This window comes from Scyliorhinus canicula, chromosome 6, assembly GCF_902713615.1.
Source record: "Scyliorhinus canicula chromosome 6, sScyCan1.1, whole genome shotgun sequence".
In the NCBI taxonomy this organism is placed as follows: domain Eukaryota; kingdom Metazoa; phylum Chordata; class Chondrichthyes; order Carcharhiniformes; family Scyliorhinidae; genus Scyliorhinus; species Scyliorhinus canicula.
The window spans coordinates 108,955,541-108,973,919 of NC_052151.1; the positions used below are offsets into that span (position 1 = coordinate 108,955,541).

At 45.7% G+C, this 18,379-nt stretch overlaps 1 protein-coding gene across 1 annotated transcript in view; it reads right to left on the reverse strand.

The window, feature by feature from the left end:
• LOC119966825 (adhesion G-protein coupled receptor F1-like) overlaps positions 1-4,007 on the reverse strand; it is a 79,874-nt gene extending 75,867 nt beyond the window's left edge. Inside the window, exons 1-2 of the mRNA XM_038798797.1 lie at positions 3,869-4,007; positions 1,362-1,428 (exon numbers count right to left, since the gene is read on the reverse strand). Of these exons, the coding sequence (XP_038654725.1) occupies positions 1,362-1,428; positions 3,869-3,976 (175 nt within the window). The 5' untranslated portion in view covers positions 3,977-4,007. The remainder of the gene's footprint in view (positions 1-1,361; positions 1,429-3,868) is intronic.
• Between the last annotated feature and the right edge of the window lie 14,372 nt (positions 4,008-18,379).

Here is an 18,379-nt window from a genome sequence, read left to right on the forward strand (position 1 = left end):
AGATAACGGGGAGCCAATGGATGTGGTATATCTGGATTTTCAGAAAGCCTTTGACAAGGTACCACACAAAAGATTGCTGCATAAGATAAAGATACATGGCATTAAGGGTAAAGTAGTAGCATGGATTGAGGATTGGTTAATTAATAGAAAGCAAAGAGTGGGGATTAATGGGTGTTTCTCTGGTTGGTAATCAGTAGCTAGTGGTGTCCCGTAGGTATCAGTGTTGGGCACACAATTGTTCACAATTTACATTGATGATTTGGAGTTGGGGACCAAGGGCAATGTGTCCAAGTTTGCAGATGACACTAAGATGAGTGGTAAAGAAAAAAGTGTAGAGGATACCGGAAGTCTGCAGAGGGATTTGGATAGGTTAAGTGAATGGGCTAGGGTCTAGCAGATGGAATACAATGTTGCCAAATGTGAGGTTATCCATTTTGGTAGGAATAACAGCAAAAGGGATTATTATTTAAATGATAAAATATTAAAACATGCTGCTGTGCAGAGAGACCTAGGTGTGCCCGTGCATGAGTCGCAAAACGTTGGTTTACAGGTGCAACAGGTGATTAAGAAGGCAAATGGAATTTTGTCCTTCATTACTAGAGAGATGGAGTTTAAGACTAGGGAGGTTATGCTGCAATTGTATAAGGTGTTAGTGAGGCCACACCTGGAGTACTGTGTTCAGTTTTGGTCTCCTTACCTGAGAAAGGACGTACTGGCGCCGGAGGGTGTGCAGAGGAGATTCACTAGGTTAATCTCAGAGTTGAAGGGGTTGGATTACGAGGAGAGGTTGAGTAGGCTGGGACTGTACTTTTTGGAATTTAGAAGGATGCGGGGGGATCTTATAGAAACATAGAAAATTATGAAGGGAATAGATAGGATAGATGCGGGCAGGTTGTTTCCACTGGCGGGTGAAAGCAGAACTAGGGGGCATAGCCTCAAAATAAGTGGAAGTAGATTTAGGACTGAGTTCAGGAGAAACTTCTTCATCCAAAGGGTTGTGAATCTATGGAATTCCTTGCTCAGTGAAGCAGTTGAGGCTCCTTCATTAAATGTTTTTCAGATAAAGATAGATAGTTTTGTGAAGAATAAAGGGATTGAGGGTTATCGTGTTTGGGCCGGAAAGTGGAGCTGAGCCCACAAAAGATCAGCCATGATCTCATTGAATGGCGGAGCAGGCTCGAGGGGCCATATGGCCTACTCCTGCTCCTAGTTCTTATGTTCTTATATTTCAAAATTCAATTTGACAATTTTAAACAAATCTGAGGCAGTAGAGATTAAGTTAGGAAATAATTTCTAAATGTCCCCTCATTTAAAGGAACATTCCAGAAGTCTGAAAATAATAACATGCGCTAATCTCTTACCATTTCTTTTCTGTCTGTTGAGATGGATTTGAATATTACTGTCTTCTGTTAAGGAAGTCTCTTCTGCCTAAATGATAATACATTGAAATTATTACATTGCGCAGTTCAGTGTAAAAATATTGAAAATTCACAACATTAACCAATTCTTTGGAAGCAACAGTGAAGATTTCTTTATGTTGGAATGTTGCCTCAGTTTAGCTTACACATGCAATTTCAGAAAGTTAGTCTGATTAAATAATAACAACTGTGATCAAAAACTGAGTAGAAATTATACTTTTTTAACTTCACTTTGAAATACCACATTAACAATCAGATTTTTACACTTGTCTGGTGCTAAACATTCTTGTGAAAACAATGATGTTCAGTTCTTTTTCTAATTTTCCAGTTTTTCCTTTACACATCCAATATCATATCATCCATCTGCAATGGGATGAACGTTTGATAAGATAATGGATATTTGCAGAACATTACTCCGGTGATATCAAGCATATCATCGGCAAAGATGTATAAAAAGTCTTAGCAGGTATCAATAGTTGCTCGATGTGCAACAATCTCTTCACACCACCTCCAAGTTTACTTCTCACAGACCCAATAGAAAATAATACCATGTCTTTTCTGGTGGCTGAAGGGATTGAAATGCATTTAAGTTACTGAAAACTGGGCACAAAAAGCTTATTAAAAAAACTGGATTGCTTGCAAATTCATCAAAGAACATGACCAGTAGAATGCATCAATAATTATCTACCTGAAGATAATTCCTCTGTCTATGGCTCTGTTCACTGTATCCAGTCAATTCCTGACAAAATAGGCACTGGAACAATCTAAGCTTATTGGGAAGGCTCAATTTTACAAGAAGCTGGGAGCCAATTGGCTGCATCTGCATAACCATCCAATTGAAGATGGTGAGTGGATTCCCAAGCTGGGAGGCTGAAAGAGAAAATACCCAGCACTAGTTGATCAGCAGACCCACTGGGAGCTGGGTGCTGCTGAGGAAGATACGGGAGTGTGAGGGCCTCAAAATTGGCATGCTTTGCGACAAAGGCGATGTAATAGTAGCGGAGATTTGTAATGTCTATATAGATTGGGATAATTTAATTGGCAAGGATGGTCGGAAAGTTTGTAGAATGTACTCATGACAGTTTTCTGAAAGAAAACATTGTGCAACATTTTAGAGAAAGCTATTGTTGATACAGTTTTGTACAATGAGCATGGGTTAATTAGTATAATTATTATTGTCATCATGAAAGATACCTTTGGGAAATAATGATCATAATATGTTTGCATTTCAAGTTGTTTGAAATTGCATTCCAAACACAAAGTAGAATTTAAATCTTAAACAAAGATCATTAAATGAATATCAAGGGAGGAGTCATTAGTTAAGATTGATTCGGTAAGTAGATTAAAATATATGGTGGTAAATAAACAATAGGAAACATTCTTTAAAAAACAGTTCAAAATGTTCAACAAAAATACATTCCATTTGTTATGACACTCTAGGCCAGTGCACAGTCAAATCCAGTCCCACTTGACCCGGAGCCTCAACACAGGTGGAGTTAAATTGAATACAGTCACCAGGCTTGTAAAATTCAAACACAAGTAATCTTCTATTATTCACTGTAATTCTAATTAAATAGGGGGAAAAACAGACATGCAGGAACTCCTGCCTTCGGGAGTCACCACCCCAAGCCCTGACTATCTCTTCTCCCCTCCCCCCCCCCCCCCCCCCCACCCTTTCTCTCTATAGACTTGATTGGGGTATGTGGAGCTACACTCCTAGAGGGCAACACGGTAGCACAGTGGTTATCACTGGTTGCTTCACAGTGCCAGGTTCCGAGGTCCAATTCCTGGCTTGGGTCACTATCTGCGTGGAGTCTGCGTGTTCTCCCTGTGTCTGCGTGAGTTTCCTCCGGGTGCTCCAGTTTCCTCCCACAAGTCCCACAAAGATGTTCTGTTAGGTGAATTGAACATTCTGAATTCTCCCTCTGTGTAGCCGAACAGGCGCTGTAGTGTGGCGATGCGGGGCTTTTCACAGTAACTTCATTGCAGTGTTAATGTAAGCCTACTTGTAATATTAAAGATTATTATTATCATTACTAGGTCATCCAGGAGGCACTTATTTAATGCCATGACCTATAATCAGATCCTTACATGAATTGTAATCCTCGCTGGAGTTACTGTAGGAATGAGACAGAAAGGCTGTGGATTCCTAACCCCATAAAGAGATTAGAGAAAGGTGATTCACAACATTTGTCACACCATTGTGCACTTTAAGGAATCTCTGCTGACATGGCTGCTTCTTTAACTTCAAGATTTGCCAGTGCAAAGTGACAAATATCACCAAATAACTGAAGGTGCATTTCCTTTGTGAAGTACGTGGCATGATTTCTATTGATTGTTTTTGTCCTGTCAGATCTGAGTAAGAGCAGAGTTAGAAAATACGTTGCAAATCTAGAATTTTAGTTGCTTTACTTTCTGTTACACACAATTTATAGAAGGTAGTTACTCACCAGAAGAGGAGAATTTGAACTACGTTGCCGACCAACTTCAACTTCTGCACATTGAGAGATCAGCAACAGCAACAGGTAGTGTAACATAATCTTATGTCGAGCCATCATGACAAATGTCTAGATACATAGAAGTATTGATAAAACTGGAAAAATAAAGATAAATATGTGATTAAACAACAGCAGTAAACCAAACCTGAAATACAAACAGAACTCCTCAATGACTCCCCCTTGGGCTGATCGTTTCCCTGTAGGAATACTATTCACGATTCCCTATGCTGCTCTTGCTCATGTATTTGCTTTGTTTGCTTTGTTTGGCCCCTTGTTCTGCACTGTAACCAATCACTGTTTTGTCAATGTACCATTTGTCAATGTTCCCTGTTGATTATTCTTGCATCTACTATGAAAGTACTGTGTACGTTCCTCGGCCGCAGAAAAATACTTTTCACTGTACTTCGGTACATGTGACAATAAATCAAATGAAATAAAATCAAAATCAAGTCTCAGCAACTCAGTGTTGGAAAGTCTCAGCAAATCTGATAGCCTTACTATTTCAGATCGAAGAATTCTCATCAGAAAAGATTATTCAGTTCTAAAGAAGATTCATTGAACTGAAACACTAATTTTGGGTGGATTTGACCCCAGCTTCCATTGACAAAGTTTGATGGTGGAGGAGAATATGTCAGGAGGCCGAGAAATCGATTTCACGCTGGCATAAATTTCCTGCTGGACCCTCCGCTGGTGCCCGCCATGGCGGTCCAGAAAGTCCACTGGAGACCAGTGTGAAACTAATTTGCATCCCATTAATGGGATGCTAATGAAGGTCCAATCCATCCCTTCCACACCTGTTTGTTCCGTGGTTCCCCCAATGATGAAGACACACATAGACCATAGATGTATTCAACCAGAATGATGATTTATTGTTAAACATGTGGGAAGATAACTAACAGATCTATGCACAAACAAAGTTACTCAAGTTCTTAGGGAGCTACTCTACATGCGACTGCCCTACTATCTATCCCACCAACTGCCGAGTCCCGTCAGTCACGGGATGCATGTCTGGCGCAACCCACTGGCAGAAGGTCATACCTGCGATTACATAAATTGATAAATGGCTTTATACATTTGTACAGTTATATACAGATATGCATGTACGCATATCACCACAACACATACCCCAACATCTCCAATTGCCAGTGGGAAAACACACCAGTGTGAAACTCATTTGGAACAATGTGGCATCCAGATGTCAGGACTCATGTGAACAATGCCTGGAGCTGCCTTTGGAGTTCAGGATAGAGGAAGTCCACAGCCATGGACTCCAACACTATAGCAGAGGTTGGAAGCGCATCTGCAGGTGTACATTCCAGATGAGGCGTCCAGGAGGGGGTCCTCTTCAAACTCAGAATATTCCTGGAGATCCATCTTTATTCTCTGTAGCTCCAGCTTCTATCCTCTAGGAGCGCCCAGAGATCCACCCTCATTTTCAGGAGGTCTATCTTATTTGTTCAATAGTGGGTCTATGATATGAGGGACATTGTCCATATGGAGTCCAGATACGACAGCAGACTATTGTAGCCATCTGGGATGGCCGCTTCCAGAATACAAAATGGACGCTCACAAAGAATGTAGGGAACTGTGGACAATGTTAGGAAAGCAAGCAGGCTTAGAGCCTGTATGCACATTGGAAAGACAGCTCCCAGACGGAGTTGAAACTATAGGTCAATTAGCATATTGATGGCCCATCTCCTGGAACAAAAGAAAGACACTCAAGCAACCGATACTGCTCCAGACATCCCGGCGCCAGTTCCCCAACCGAAAGCACAAACAAAGCCAGGTCAACGGCCACCATATCATGCCCAGCCATCAGGGCACCCACCCATTTATTGGACAAGATCAATACCAGTGATCCAGAAGCGGTCCAATTAATTGGGGGAAAAAGCAAATTACTGGGGATGCTGGAATCTTTGACAGCTTTGACAAAGAGTCGTCGGACTCGAAACGTTAGCTCTTTTCTCTCCCTACAGATGCTGCCAGACTTGCTGAGATTTTCAAGCATTTTCCCTTTCATTCCAATTAATTGGGGCCAAGTTTAAAGCCCGCCTAAAAGCGCGCGAAGCCCCTCCAGGTATAAGAAGGAACCCCCAAGATTGAATCGCTCTCTTGTACTTGGCTCTCAAAGCGGAGAGACCCGTCCACCAGCTGCACCAGAAGCAAGTAAGTTCAAGGTCAACGCTCACTACCAGACGGACGATCTTAGCTGTTCTCCTGTACCTCTTCATACCCAATAGCCTCAGATCCGAACAACGGCCATTGTTCCTCTGACTGAGTGGGCACCAGAACCTAAGTATAGGCGTTAGCATTACAGATAGTTTAGTTTGTAGTATTTTGTGCATGAGTAGATCTTACTGTGTGTAAATAAATAGCATTGGCTTTGAACTAACTAACTGGTGTATTGGCTCTTTGATCAGTATTCGGGTTTGAACCTTGCAGCGGTATCGAGAGATACCTGGCGACTCTAAGGCATAAACATAATTAGGATTAAGGAAGGCGACCATATTGACCGCCATATTCATAACCAGAGAAACAGAGCAACACTATGTACAGTCAGGCCTGTCCCACCACGGAATGCACCGCAAACCATCCAGTTGTATAATTAATGTAGTTGGGGGCCGGTGAAGATGACATTTTCTCCAGACGGCATCCACGGCAGGAAACACTCCACATTTCTGCACTGCCGCAGAACTTAGTCCCAGAGTAGGAGAATTCTGCTCTCTGTTTTTCTCCCCACAGATTCTGCCAGACTTTCTACTTTTATTATAACAGTATAATCTACTTTGTTAATATATATTCAATGGTGATATGATTCAAAACCTCCAACAGTGTGCAGGAGGAGCCCATGGTCAGTCCTGGCATGGAGAGAGGATCGGCCAGAAGGCAGAGAGTGGGGATAAAGGGGCCTTCTTCAGGATGGTAGCTGGTGACTATGGTGTGCTTCAGAGGTTGGTATTGGGACCACAACCTTTTGCCTGTGACATTGAAAGTGCATTTAACCTGAGTTTCACTTGTGATCATGATGGGGGCAATGAAATGCTGAAGTGATGTGATGGGGCCAGTCTAATGAATTTCACAGTTCTGTCCCCAATATTTCTCCTCCCTTCAGATTGCAACATTGTCCCAGATTATCCCAACTCGGCAACTCCTTTGCTCAGTTTATGATCTTCTTTCACCCTTCACCAACTTTTCAGTTTCTCTCCCTATCTGCATTTTTAAAAACAAAAAATTTAACATCACAAGGTGGTTTATGCTTGTTATGCTTCTCAATGCTGGGAGCAGATCTTTTACTGCCCCAGTGCCGTCTCATTCGAAAGAAATAAGCCACCACACTGCCATCTAGTGAGTCTCTATACTCTGAACAAACCTCACAAATATGTTGTTGCTTTACCTCAGCTGCTTACAACGCCCGTATACTTCTACAAAAGCAAAAGGCTGCAGAATTTGCAGTAAATAAAAACAGAAAATGTTGGCAACACTCAGCAGGTCAGGTTGCATCCCCCCCTCCCACAGCTTTCCATTGCTCCCCCCAACCCGTCCGCTGGCGAAAATATTACTGTTAAAATAACTGTTAAATAAGTTTGGAGCCCATGGTGTTAAGGGTAAGATCCTGGCATGGATAGAGGATTGGCTAACTGGCAGAAGGCAGAGAGTGGGGATAAAGGGGTCTTTTTCAGGATGGCAGCCGGTGACTAGTGGTGCGCCTTCGGGGTCGGTGCTGAGACCACAACTTTTCACAATATACATTAATGATCTGGAAGAAGGAACTGAAGGCACTGTTGCTAAGTTTGCAGATGATACAAAGATATGCAGAGGGACAAGTAATATTGATGAAGCAGGAGGTGCTGGAGAAGAACTTGGACAGGCAAGGAGAGTGGACAAAGAAGTGGCAGATGGAATACATTGTGGAAAAATGAGGCTATGCACTTTGGTCAGAAGAATGGAGGCATAGACTATTTCCTAAATGGGAAAAGGCTTAGGAAAGCAGAAGCACAAAGGGATTTAGTAATCCTAGTTTAAGATTCTCTTGAGGTTCAGTCAGCAGTTGAGAAAGCAGATGCAATTTTAGCATTCAAGTCGATAGGGCTACATTATAAGAGCAGGGATGTACTTCTGAGGCTGTATAAGTCTAAAGGGGGTCTAAAGACCCCCTTTAGATTATTGTGAGCAGTTTTGGGCCCTGCATCTGAGGAAGCATGTGCTGGCCTTGGAAAGGGCCCAGAGGAGGTTCACAAGAATGATCCGTGGAAGGAAGAGCTTGTCATATGAGGCGTGGTTGGGTCTGTACTTGTTGGAGTTTAGAAAGAATAGGGAAGACCTTCTTGAAAATTACAGAATTCTGAGAGGGTAGATATAATGGTCATGGTGACGATGTTTCCACGAGTAGGAAAAACCATAACCCGAGGCCATAATCTCAAACTGAAGGGACACTCCTTCAATCCAGAGGTGAGGAGGAATTTATTCAGCCATGGTGATTCTGTGGAACTCATTGCTGCAGAAGGCTGTGGAGGCCAAGTCACTGAGTGTCTTTAAGACAGAGATAAATAGGTTCTTGATTAATAAGGGGATCAGGGGCTATGGGGAGAAGGCAGGAGAACGGGGATGAAAAAAAAATCAGCCATGATTGAATGCTGGAGCAGACTCGATGGGCTGAATGGCCTAATTCTGCCCCTGGGTGTTATGGTTACATCTGTAAGTTCCAGTTTGGAAAGATCATGGACCTCTCTGATTAGCTCTCCACAAATATCTCCAGATGAGTACTTCCAACCCTTTCTGTCTTATTTCAGATAGCACCGTTGTTGATTAGTATAATTATGTGAGCTGTCATCACTGAAAGGGTGGCTTGAAAATTTTGATACGTGAAAGAATAAGATGGACACAATGAAAGAAAGAACTGCCAATTATGACAGTTTAAATCAATCAATTGTTATACCTTATGAGGATGAACATAACTTTTTCAAATAAATTTAGAGTGCCCAGTTCATTTTTTTCCAATTAAGGGGCAACTTATTGTGGCCAACCCACCTATCCTGCACATCTTCGAATTGTGGGGGGGAGACCCACGCAGGCACATTATTATCATTCCAATTAACCTGGCATTATTTTCAAGACAAGTACAGTCAGTGGGTAATTTACGTATGAACACAAAGTAGTTTAATAATATCAGGTGCCCTGAAATGCTCATCAATAACTTAAATTCCACTCAAAATGAAAACAGGAAAGAAATTTGAACAAGAGAATATTGAATGAATTTCAAATGTGTAACCAAACCCAAAGATAAACAAATAAAATAGGAGCAGGAAGAGGCCATTCAACCCTTAAGCCTGTTCCGCCATTCATTATGATCATGGGTTAACATCCAACTCGGTAACATGTTCCCACTTTCCCCCCTTATCCTATGATCCCTTTAGCCCCAACACCTATATCTAACTCCTTGAAAATGTACAGGTCGTGATCGAACCAAATTGCAAGTGTCATGACGAGCATGTTTAGCCGAGTGTTTCCCAGTGCTCGCAGTGCCGAGAAACATTATGCTATTTATCGGGACACTGTTACAATTTGGGGCCTCAGTAATTAGTCCCGTTTCCTGCACTCTTCAGTGGAGGAAGAGATCGGGATGCCATGATGCCATTTTTTCCGGCCACCAAAATCCCCCCAAGACCCAACTCACCAAACCCCCCCCCCCCATGGCTGTGTCCTTGCCAGCTGACAGTGCAACCTTGGCAAGTCAGGTGGATCCCAGAAGAGGGAATCTCCTGACATCTACCAGCCATGCCACTGTTTGGGCACAACACAGCCGATAGCTCGAGCCAACAATGTTTCGGCCTCAACTGCTTTCTGTGGTAATGAATTATCTCTCTCTGGGTGAAGAACTTTCTCCTCACCTTAGTCCTCAATGGTTTACCCCGTATGCTTTGACTATGATTCCTGGCTCTGACCTCCCTCACCATCGGGAACATCCTTCCTGCATCTGAGCTGTCTCGTCCTGTTAGAATTTTATCGATTTCTATGAGATAAAGTTTGAACTGACACAGCAAATGTACAAGGTGTTTTTCAATGAAAATATTGATTTAATATGAATGTTTCCTTCAGAAAACATTAATGCTTTGCATTTTATGTTATAGAATCTAGTTCTTAAATTTAGAAACATAACGGGCGGGATTTACCGGCTGCTAATGCCGGTGGGATATTTTGGTCCGGTGACGACCCACGGGTTTCCCGGTGACAAGGGATGCAGTCAACAAAAATTCCGTTGACAAAGGTGGGACCGGGAGATCCTGCTGGAGGATCACCTCCGCCATTGAAAAACACACGGCGGGGTGGTCGGTAAATCCCAACAACATTTCACTTTGACAAGTTTCCTTAGCTAAGTATTCTTAATCACCCACTTGTATCATAGATAGGTTGAGACCTGTTGCTGGTGAAAGAACTGAAAGACTGCGGTCTCTGTCTAAGTAAACCATCTGCATATTTACACATTAAAGGGGATCACAGACATTAGCTGACAGCTGATAATATTGGTTATATTTTAAAATCTACAAAGAACAAAATGGGTTAGTTTTTGCCGTACTAAGATCATTAAAATGTCTATGTATTTGAATCTTGCCTGAGACTTTATTAATTTACTTTGTTTCAGCAATATGAAGGACTAATCTTTATGTGCCGAAATTGTTGCAGCTGCAACATCACTCAAGGTGCTCAGCAACATCCAGGCCAAAGTAAGTTATTTGATCAGCATCCCATCATTCACTCCTTCCACCATTGGTGTGTTCTTGCTTCGCTGTGTACAGGATGAACTGCAGAAACTCACCAAAGAGGGGCAGAGCAGACGCATTGGGCCGTATGGCCAAATTCTGCTCCGATGTCTTCTGCCTTTTGATCTTATGGTCTTATTTCACAATGCCTTCCAAACCTGCAACCATCACCGCTTAGAAGCACTAGAGGCTGTAGGTGCAGCAAAATGCAATCACCTCCAAATCACACTTGAATATACATTGCTCCTTCATCATGGCTAAATCAAATTTCTTCCTCCCTAGTTTGTGGGAATATCATCACTATGCAGACTGCAGAGAAATAAAAGAGAACACAAGGACAACTAAGAATAATCGATGTATACCAGCCTTGCTAGTGACACTCACATCCCCAAAAATATTAAAAAGTTACCTATCCTCAGAACTGGCCACTGGAATAAAATAATCTAATCATAGAATTCCTACAGTGCAGAAGGAAGCCATTCAGCCCATTGGGTCGGCACTGACCCACTGAAAGAGAACTCCACCCAGGCCCAATCCCCCATCCTATCCCCGCAGCCCCATAAATCCACCAAACCTTCGGACACTAAGGGGTAATTTAGCATTGCCAAACCACTTAAGCGCACATCTTTTTACCGTTGCATTCTTTGCAATAAACACACAGTGGTATTTAAAAAACACAAATTTACTCATATCAATAACATTAAATTGATCTGATAGCCAAACCATCTTTGAAAATCTTTATATTTCATGGTAAAATGCACAACAATTCCCCGAATGTTTCAATATGACATGCAAAAGCTGGAATTCTCAGGTTGTTGCGATTCACTTTTCCCGCCGGTAGCTAACTTTTAGCGATGGGGGAAGTTGCCCCTCTGGAGTCGAGGGTTGGGTTGTTGCCCATGTCTGTGGGGAGGTCATGTTGTTTGTGGAGGTGGGGGGTTGTGAGGGACCGCCAACCTCACTTTGAAATCGGGACACTCTTTCAACATGGCACCCCAATCTCGGAGGAGCCGGTCAAGCCGACTTGTCTAGTCCCACCCCACCACTGCAGCCCCCCCCCCCACTTCCCACTGCCCCCTGACCCCTCCCCCCCCCACCCCTCCCCCCCCCCCCCATCCAACACTCCCCCTCATTAAAAAATTCTAAGGGCGCGATTTACCCAAAAGATGACTGTGTCACTTTGGATGAGTTTGGCAGGGGGTTTCAGCCGGCTTTTTGGGTGAGATCCAAACCTGGGCTCACCCACACTCAGTCATTTCTTTGGGCCTTGGGGAGTTTCTCCCTGGTCTAGCCCAGAAATTCTTTTGGCAGTGGGGGAGCTGAACCTGGCAGCCAGATCGGCTCCTCAAAGATGGGAGAATCATTTTTAAAGGGTACCCCACTATCTAAGTGACCTTGAGGGTCCCACACCCCCACTCATGGACAATGCAACCCTTGCAGACATGGGGCTCAATCTTCCGGTACAATTTCCAAGTGCGCTCGCGAGTAGGAATTGTTGCGAGTTTCCCAGCGCTCGGCCCAGTGAGGCCGGCAATACTATAAAACGTTAATTGGTCCAGTTAATGAGGCCTCACAGGCTTCTCGCCCCAAATGCCGGCTTGCCACTTGATTCACCGGAATCGCACCTGCCAGCCCCCCGCTAACAACGTCGGGCAGCATTTAAACTGCACTTGCTCAGCCAACTCCAGCAAGATCGTTACAATGGCGCCCAGGAGACTGGCTACAAGATTTGTCGATGCTGATCTGGGGAGGCTCCTGGATGCGGTGGAGGCCAGGAGGGATGTCCTGTTCCCTCGAGGGTCCTGCAAGGTGAGCCATGTGGTAAATGTATAATATAAATTCACACTGTGTATCACTGTGTCCCTGTGGGCTCCATCTGTGAGCCGTTGCGTGGCTCTGCCCACAGGGGGAGATGAGGAGCATGTACAGGGCTCCACTCTTGGCCCCACCCATGGCTACACCCACAACTGGAAGGAGAAAGTGCTGCGGTCTTGCGAGCCTGCCTTCAATTTCAGCTAGTCGCAGGAAGGCTCAGTTGTAAGTCGATTAAAGCCACAGTTTACTTCTACTCGTGTCCTTGAGTGAATTGATGGTCGCATCAAGCCACAAGGCAGCGAGTGCTGCCTGGGATGAGCTGGCGGCAGCAGCCAGCTCGGACACGGTAATCAGGCGTCCAGTGTCAGAAGAAGGTCAATGACCGAGTGAGTAGACACTAAAGTATCACCCCCCCATCCCCCCAAGGGAGCATCACGCCATGCGACCCCTAACCCTCCCTCCAGCCCCCTCCACCTTCAGCACTCCCTCAACCCACCCTTCAACCCTCCCTCCACCCCAACACTCCCTTCACACCCTCCCTTACAACTGTGAACCACACGTGTGGCTAATGGTGCCCTCTCACAGAACAAAGAACAAAGAAAAGTACAGCACAGGAACAGGCCCTTCGGCCCTTCAAGCCCGTGCTGACCATGTTGCCTGTCTAAACTAAAATCCTCTATACTTCCTGGGTCCGTATCCCTCTATTCCCATCTTATTCATGTATTTGTCAAGATGCCCCTTAAACGTCACTATCGTCCCTGCTTCCACTACCTCCTCCGGCAGCGAGTTCCAGGCCCCACTACCCTCGTACATCTACTCTAAACCTTGCCCCTTGCACTTAAACCTATGCCCTCCAGTAATTGACCCCTCTACCCTGGGGAAAAGCCTCTGACTATCCACTCTGTCTATGCCCCTCATAATTTTGTAGACCTCTATCAGGTCGCCCCTCAACCTCCGTCATTCCAGTGAGAACAAACCGAGTTTATTCAACCGCTTCTCATAGCTAATGCCCTCCATACCAGGCAACATCCTGGTAAATCTCTTCTGCACCCTCTCGCAAGCCTCCACATCCTTCTGGTATCTGGTAGTGTGGCGACCAGAATTGAACACTATACTCCAAGTGTGGTCTAACTAAGGTTCTATACAGCTGCAACATGACTTGCCAATTCTTATACCCAATGCCCCGGCCAATGAAGGTAAGCATGCCATATGCCTTCTTGACTACCTTCTCCACCTCTGTTGCCCCTTTCAGTGACCTGTGGACCTGTACACCAAGATCTCTCTGACTTACAATACTCTTGAGGGTTCTACCATTCACTGTATATTCCCTACCTGCATTAGACCTTCCAAAATGCATTACCTCACATTTGTCCGGATTAAACTCCATCTGCGATCTCTCCGCCCAAGTTTCCAAACGATCTAAATCCTGCTTCCTCAGGAAAAGCTCTCCCATAATTGACAGGAGAGGGCCCAGATTGGCGGTGGGGTGCAGGATTTGAGAATCCACCTTCGAGGAGCGTGCCCTGAAGGTGACTAGTGTGGCCGAGGACAGGGTGATCACCTGCACGGAGGCTGGCAGACGTCGCAGAGGTGAGGAGATACTGGGATCCACCCGGAGGACCTGTCAAACGGGAGTAGTAATTGCCTTACTGACTGACCCATCCCTCCCACTGACCACATGTCCATTCTCCCACAGGTCCAGCAGCCGATGGCGCCGGCCAACCCTTGGTGGCCCCCTCCCCTGACCCCGGGGAGAACACCTCGGAGGAGAGCTCCGAGGATGAAACTGTCACGGCACAGGGTGCTCTTTCCAAGAGCCATTGCCGACTAGATTGGCTGAGTGGACTCCTTCTATTTTTCTACAGAAGACTCAGTCTCAACAGCGAGACAGTCTGTCACCTGTGCCATTTCCACGGAAATTGGCACCCCATGGAGGAGAAGGGAATCTGCTCCTGGTCCCCGTGAAGAACAGTGCAGCCCTAAACCTCCATGCCACCGGGTCATTCCAGGGCTCGAGCAGACACCTACATGGCACTTACCAATCTTCAACCTACAGGAAACCCTACAGCCTGGGAGTTCCGAGTGAATGCACTGCCAGAAGATCCAAACCGGCGGTTACAATCACTCTGCGTCCTGGGAGGACAGCCTGCTGCCGCAACAATTTCAACATCAGAAACATCAAAAATCATCTTCCATTTCTTATTAATCCTCTTTATTTTTCAGAAGTACCAAAGCTTTCAGGAGATGTTGCTGGCAATAGGTGACACCTAAACCAACACTGCTTATCTGGCGACCCCAATGGGAAACATGGAGCACAACATCCTTTTATGGTAGTGTCCAAGGCACGGCTCAGTTTGTGATGACCATGGCTGAGGGCCTGGACATCATGTACCATGTCCTTAGCAATAGTTCTCAATGAGGGACATGACCCAGATGGAGGGGGACATTGTCGAGGCACTCCAGTGCATCGCCAAGTCATTGAGGACTATTGCTAAGGACAACAACATCCTGATTCAGACAATGGCAAGCCTCAAGGACGGATAGAACCAGATGACTCAAGGGCTTCTGGAGGTCAATACAGCTGGCCCTCCATCCCATCCCATGGAATCTCGCAGTGATCTTCGGGCATCCTCAGTGAGGAGGAAGGGCTGAAAACCAACCTGGGGCCTGGCACCATGGAGACTATGGTCTAAATTCTTCTGATTGCCCCTCTCCACACACCAGCGCATCTCAAGGGCAGCGGGCAGAAAATTAATTGCATTGAGAAGTCTGGAGAGGGTGGCATCACCAAAGCGAAGAGCAGGTCTGCACGCTGCCAAGCTTGTGTGTTGACTGGGTGTGAGTAGTGAGGGTGTGGTGAGGAGTCTGTTCAGCAGCTGAGGCAAAGAGCTCTGCAGCGCTTCCTTTCAACTCTTGTTTTTTCATACATTTAGAGTACCAAACTCTTTTTTTCCAATTAAGGGACAATTTAGTGTGACCAATCCTCCTACCCTGCACATCTTTAGGTTGTGGGGGTGAGACTCACTCAAACATGGAGAGACTGTGCAAACTCCACACAGACAGTGACCTGGGGCTGGGATGGAACGCGGGTCCTCAGTGCCATGAGGCAGCAGTACTAACCATTGCGCCACCGTGCCACCCCTTCCTTTCAATTCTTAATGGTTGAGACATTTAACAATCTCGGAAAACCAGACAAGGGATTCAAAACCTTTGTCAAAGATAGTGTGGAGATCTGGGAGTTATGTGATGTGGGTCTCTGTCTTGTGGAACCAGTAATATTGCCTTGCTGAACTGCAAAGTCTCAGTCTGCTATTTGCCACCTAAGTAGCAGCCTCATAGACAAGGAGTTGGCTAACATGAAAAGTCTGGCCCACATCTATAATACTCCTGCCGGAAATTCTGTACCATCGCCTATAAAAAGGAAACAAATCAAAACACCTTTCTGTTGAGAGACTGGTGGGTGCTGCTTAAATGAATTCCCTGCTGCCCGTAACAACTATGTTGGACCATTTATAATGAGACATGAGTGGTTGTTATAATGATTCTCATGGGCCAACATATGGAAAGGCAACACGAACACAGTGAAAGGCAATTGCAAATTTACACCCAAAGTTGCCCCAGTGGTGGCAGAACTATAATAAATAGGTGTAAGTGGTGTCACGGGAATGTACTGTCTGACAGCTATTAGCAACTGTAGAGGCCGAATGGCCTTCTTCTGTGATGTAACACTTGTGTAATTCTGGGGAGCTATTTGAAGATTATTATCCAGTTCACTAAAGCTTTACTTCAGCGGGTAGTACAGTATAAGGCAGTTCCAGACTCACAAATCTAAGCAGCTGTGAAGAAATATCTATTTGGGTGTGACCGTGCAGGCCTAAGGAAAAAACAAACAGGCTGGATATCCCAGAGACCTGAAACAGGCTACAGATGCCATTCCAAAGAATAACATAATGACGAGAGATTAAAGGTTTTCCGTCTTGTCTTCGGATTGAGCTTCAGGCATGGGTGGCTGTTTCTATTGGTTAAGACTTTCAGTCCACCCTTTCTAACAATGCTGACACGCTGACCATTCTTTTTATTCAGAAAAACAAATAGATCATCATTTGGTCACATGTACAGCTTGATATTTAGACTTGCTTGAGGCCATTGTTGACTAAATGTTTTGCACATTAAACAGATTTGTACAACTAGTTAAAGTAAGAGGTTTGACAATTCACTTCACTTTGACAAAACATTCATAGTGCACTTTTATGCTGGACACGGTGGAGGTGAGGCAGATGATCTTGTACCTCGGCCCAGGAAGGAGGCTGCCAGCCGCTGCCATCATGGACCAGCCAGCAGTGCCGAAAAAAGTGCACTAGCTCCTCAGGACAGCCAGGATGAGAAGGCAGCACTGTGCCCCTGGCACTAACCCATATTCCACACACAGGTAACCATTCCCGCCCCCAAACCCGGAGGGTGGCTGAACCCCACTCTGAACCACATGCCGGTACTCATTCTGACTGCCATGGCCAGGTGCCCTGGCCACTGAGGGCATCAGCTACCCACCTCCTGTGCTGCATACGTTGCACTGTCTAACACTCAATTTCCGTTTGTTCCCACCCCAGCACCATAGGTGCCATTGAAGCCAACACCGCACAGGTGGCATCCGGTGGCGGCCATGGAGTGAATGGTCGCTTATTTGGTAGCTCCCGCTCATGGTAGACTTTTGAGACCTTTTCCCTCAACATGGGGGATTTGATCGGCAAAATAGGAGATTGGTGAGGTAGAGGAGTAGGATTCCCCACCAGTGTCTGGATCCGTGGACCAGAAGTGGTCTGAAAAGGAGAGATTGCTGGTCAAAGACGAGAGTGGAGTCTGCAGCACAGAAAAATATGGCTGTGATTGCCGGCCCAGTGGTCAGCTGCTGATGGACTTCCTCCTGGAGAGCTTTGCCAAGCAAAGACAAGAGTACCTGGACCTGATTAAGATGGGGATTAACCGGGTGGAGCAAAGATTGGAAGCCAGGACCAGGCGGTCCAGAAGGTGGAAAAGGTGGTTGCTGGGCATGATGTCCAGCTAGCCGCGATGGCAGCGGGATGAAGGACCACCTGAAAAGGCTGCAAGAGAAGGTGGAGGATCTGGAGAACAGGTCGCGCAGGCAGAACCTGAGGATCGTTGGTCTCCCAGAGGGCAGCGTGAGATCGGATGCAGGGGTGCATGTGGCGTGTATGTTCGAGAAGCTGCTGGGGGAAGGTGCGTTTACCCAGCCCTTGGAGGCAGACAGGCTGCTGAAGAATGAGCCGCCGAGGGCGATGGTGGTACGAATGCATCGGTTTCTGGAAAAGGATCAGATCTTGAGGTGGGAGAGGCAAACGAGGAGCTGCAAATGGGAAGATAATGAGCTGCGCATTTACCAGGACTTGGGTGCGGAACTGGCCAAAACAAGAGCGAGCTTCAACAAAGTTAAAACGGCCCTTTTGGGTGGATACGCAGGTGAGCAAGGAGGGGGGGGGGGTCAGCACCCGCAATGGAGATTGTATGTAGGACTGTTAACGGATGAGGAGGTGTGCAGGCAGGTGAGGGAGGCCATCCAGAATTCTTTGGAGAAAAATGACACATGGGAGGTTCCGGCATCAACGGTATGGGAGCGTTGAAGGTAGTAGTTAAGGGGAGCTGATTTCGATACGGGCTCGTAGGGAGAAAGTGAAGCGGGCAGAGATGGGTAGGTTGGTTAGGGAGATACTCCAGGTGGGCAGGAGGTTCTCTGAAACCCCGGAGGCGGGGCTGTTGAAGGAGCGGCAGAAGCTGCAGATGGAGTTTGGTCTGATGTCTACAGAGAAGGCGGTGGGGCAGTGGAGGAAAGTGAGAGTATGGTGATATATGAGTATGGTGAGAAGGCCAGTAGATG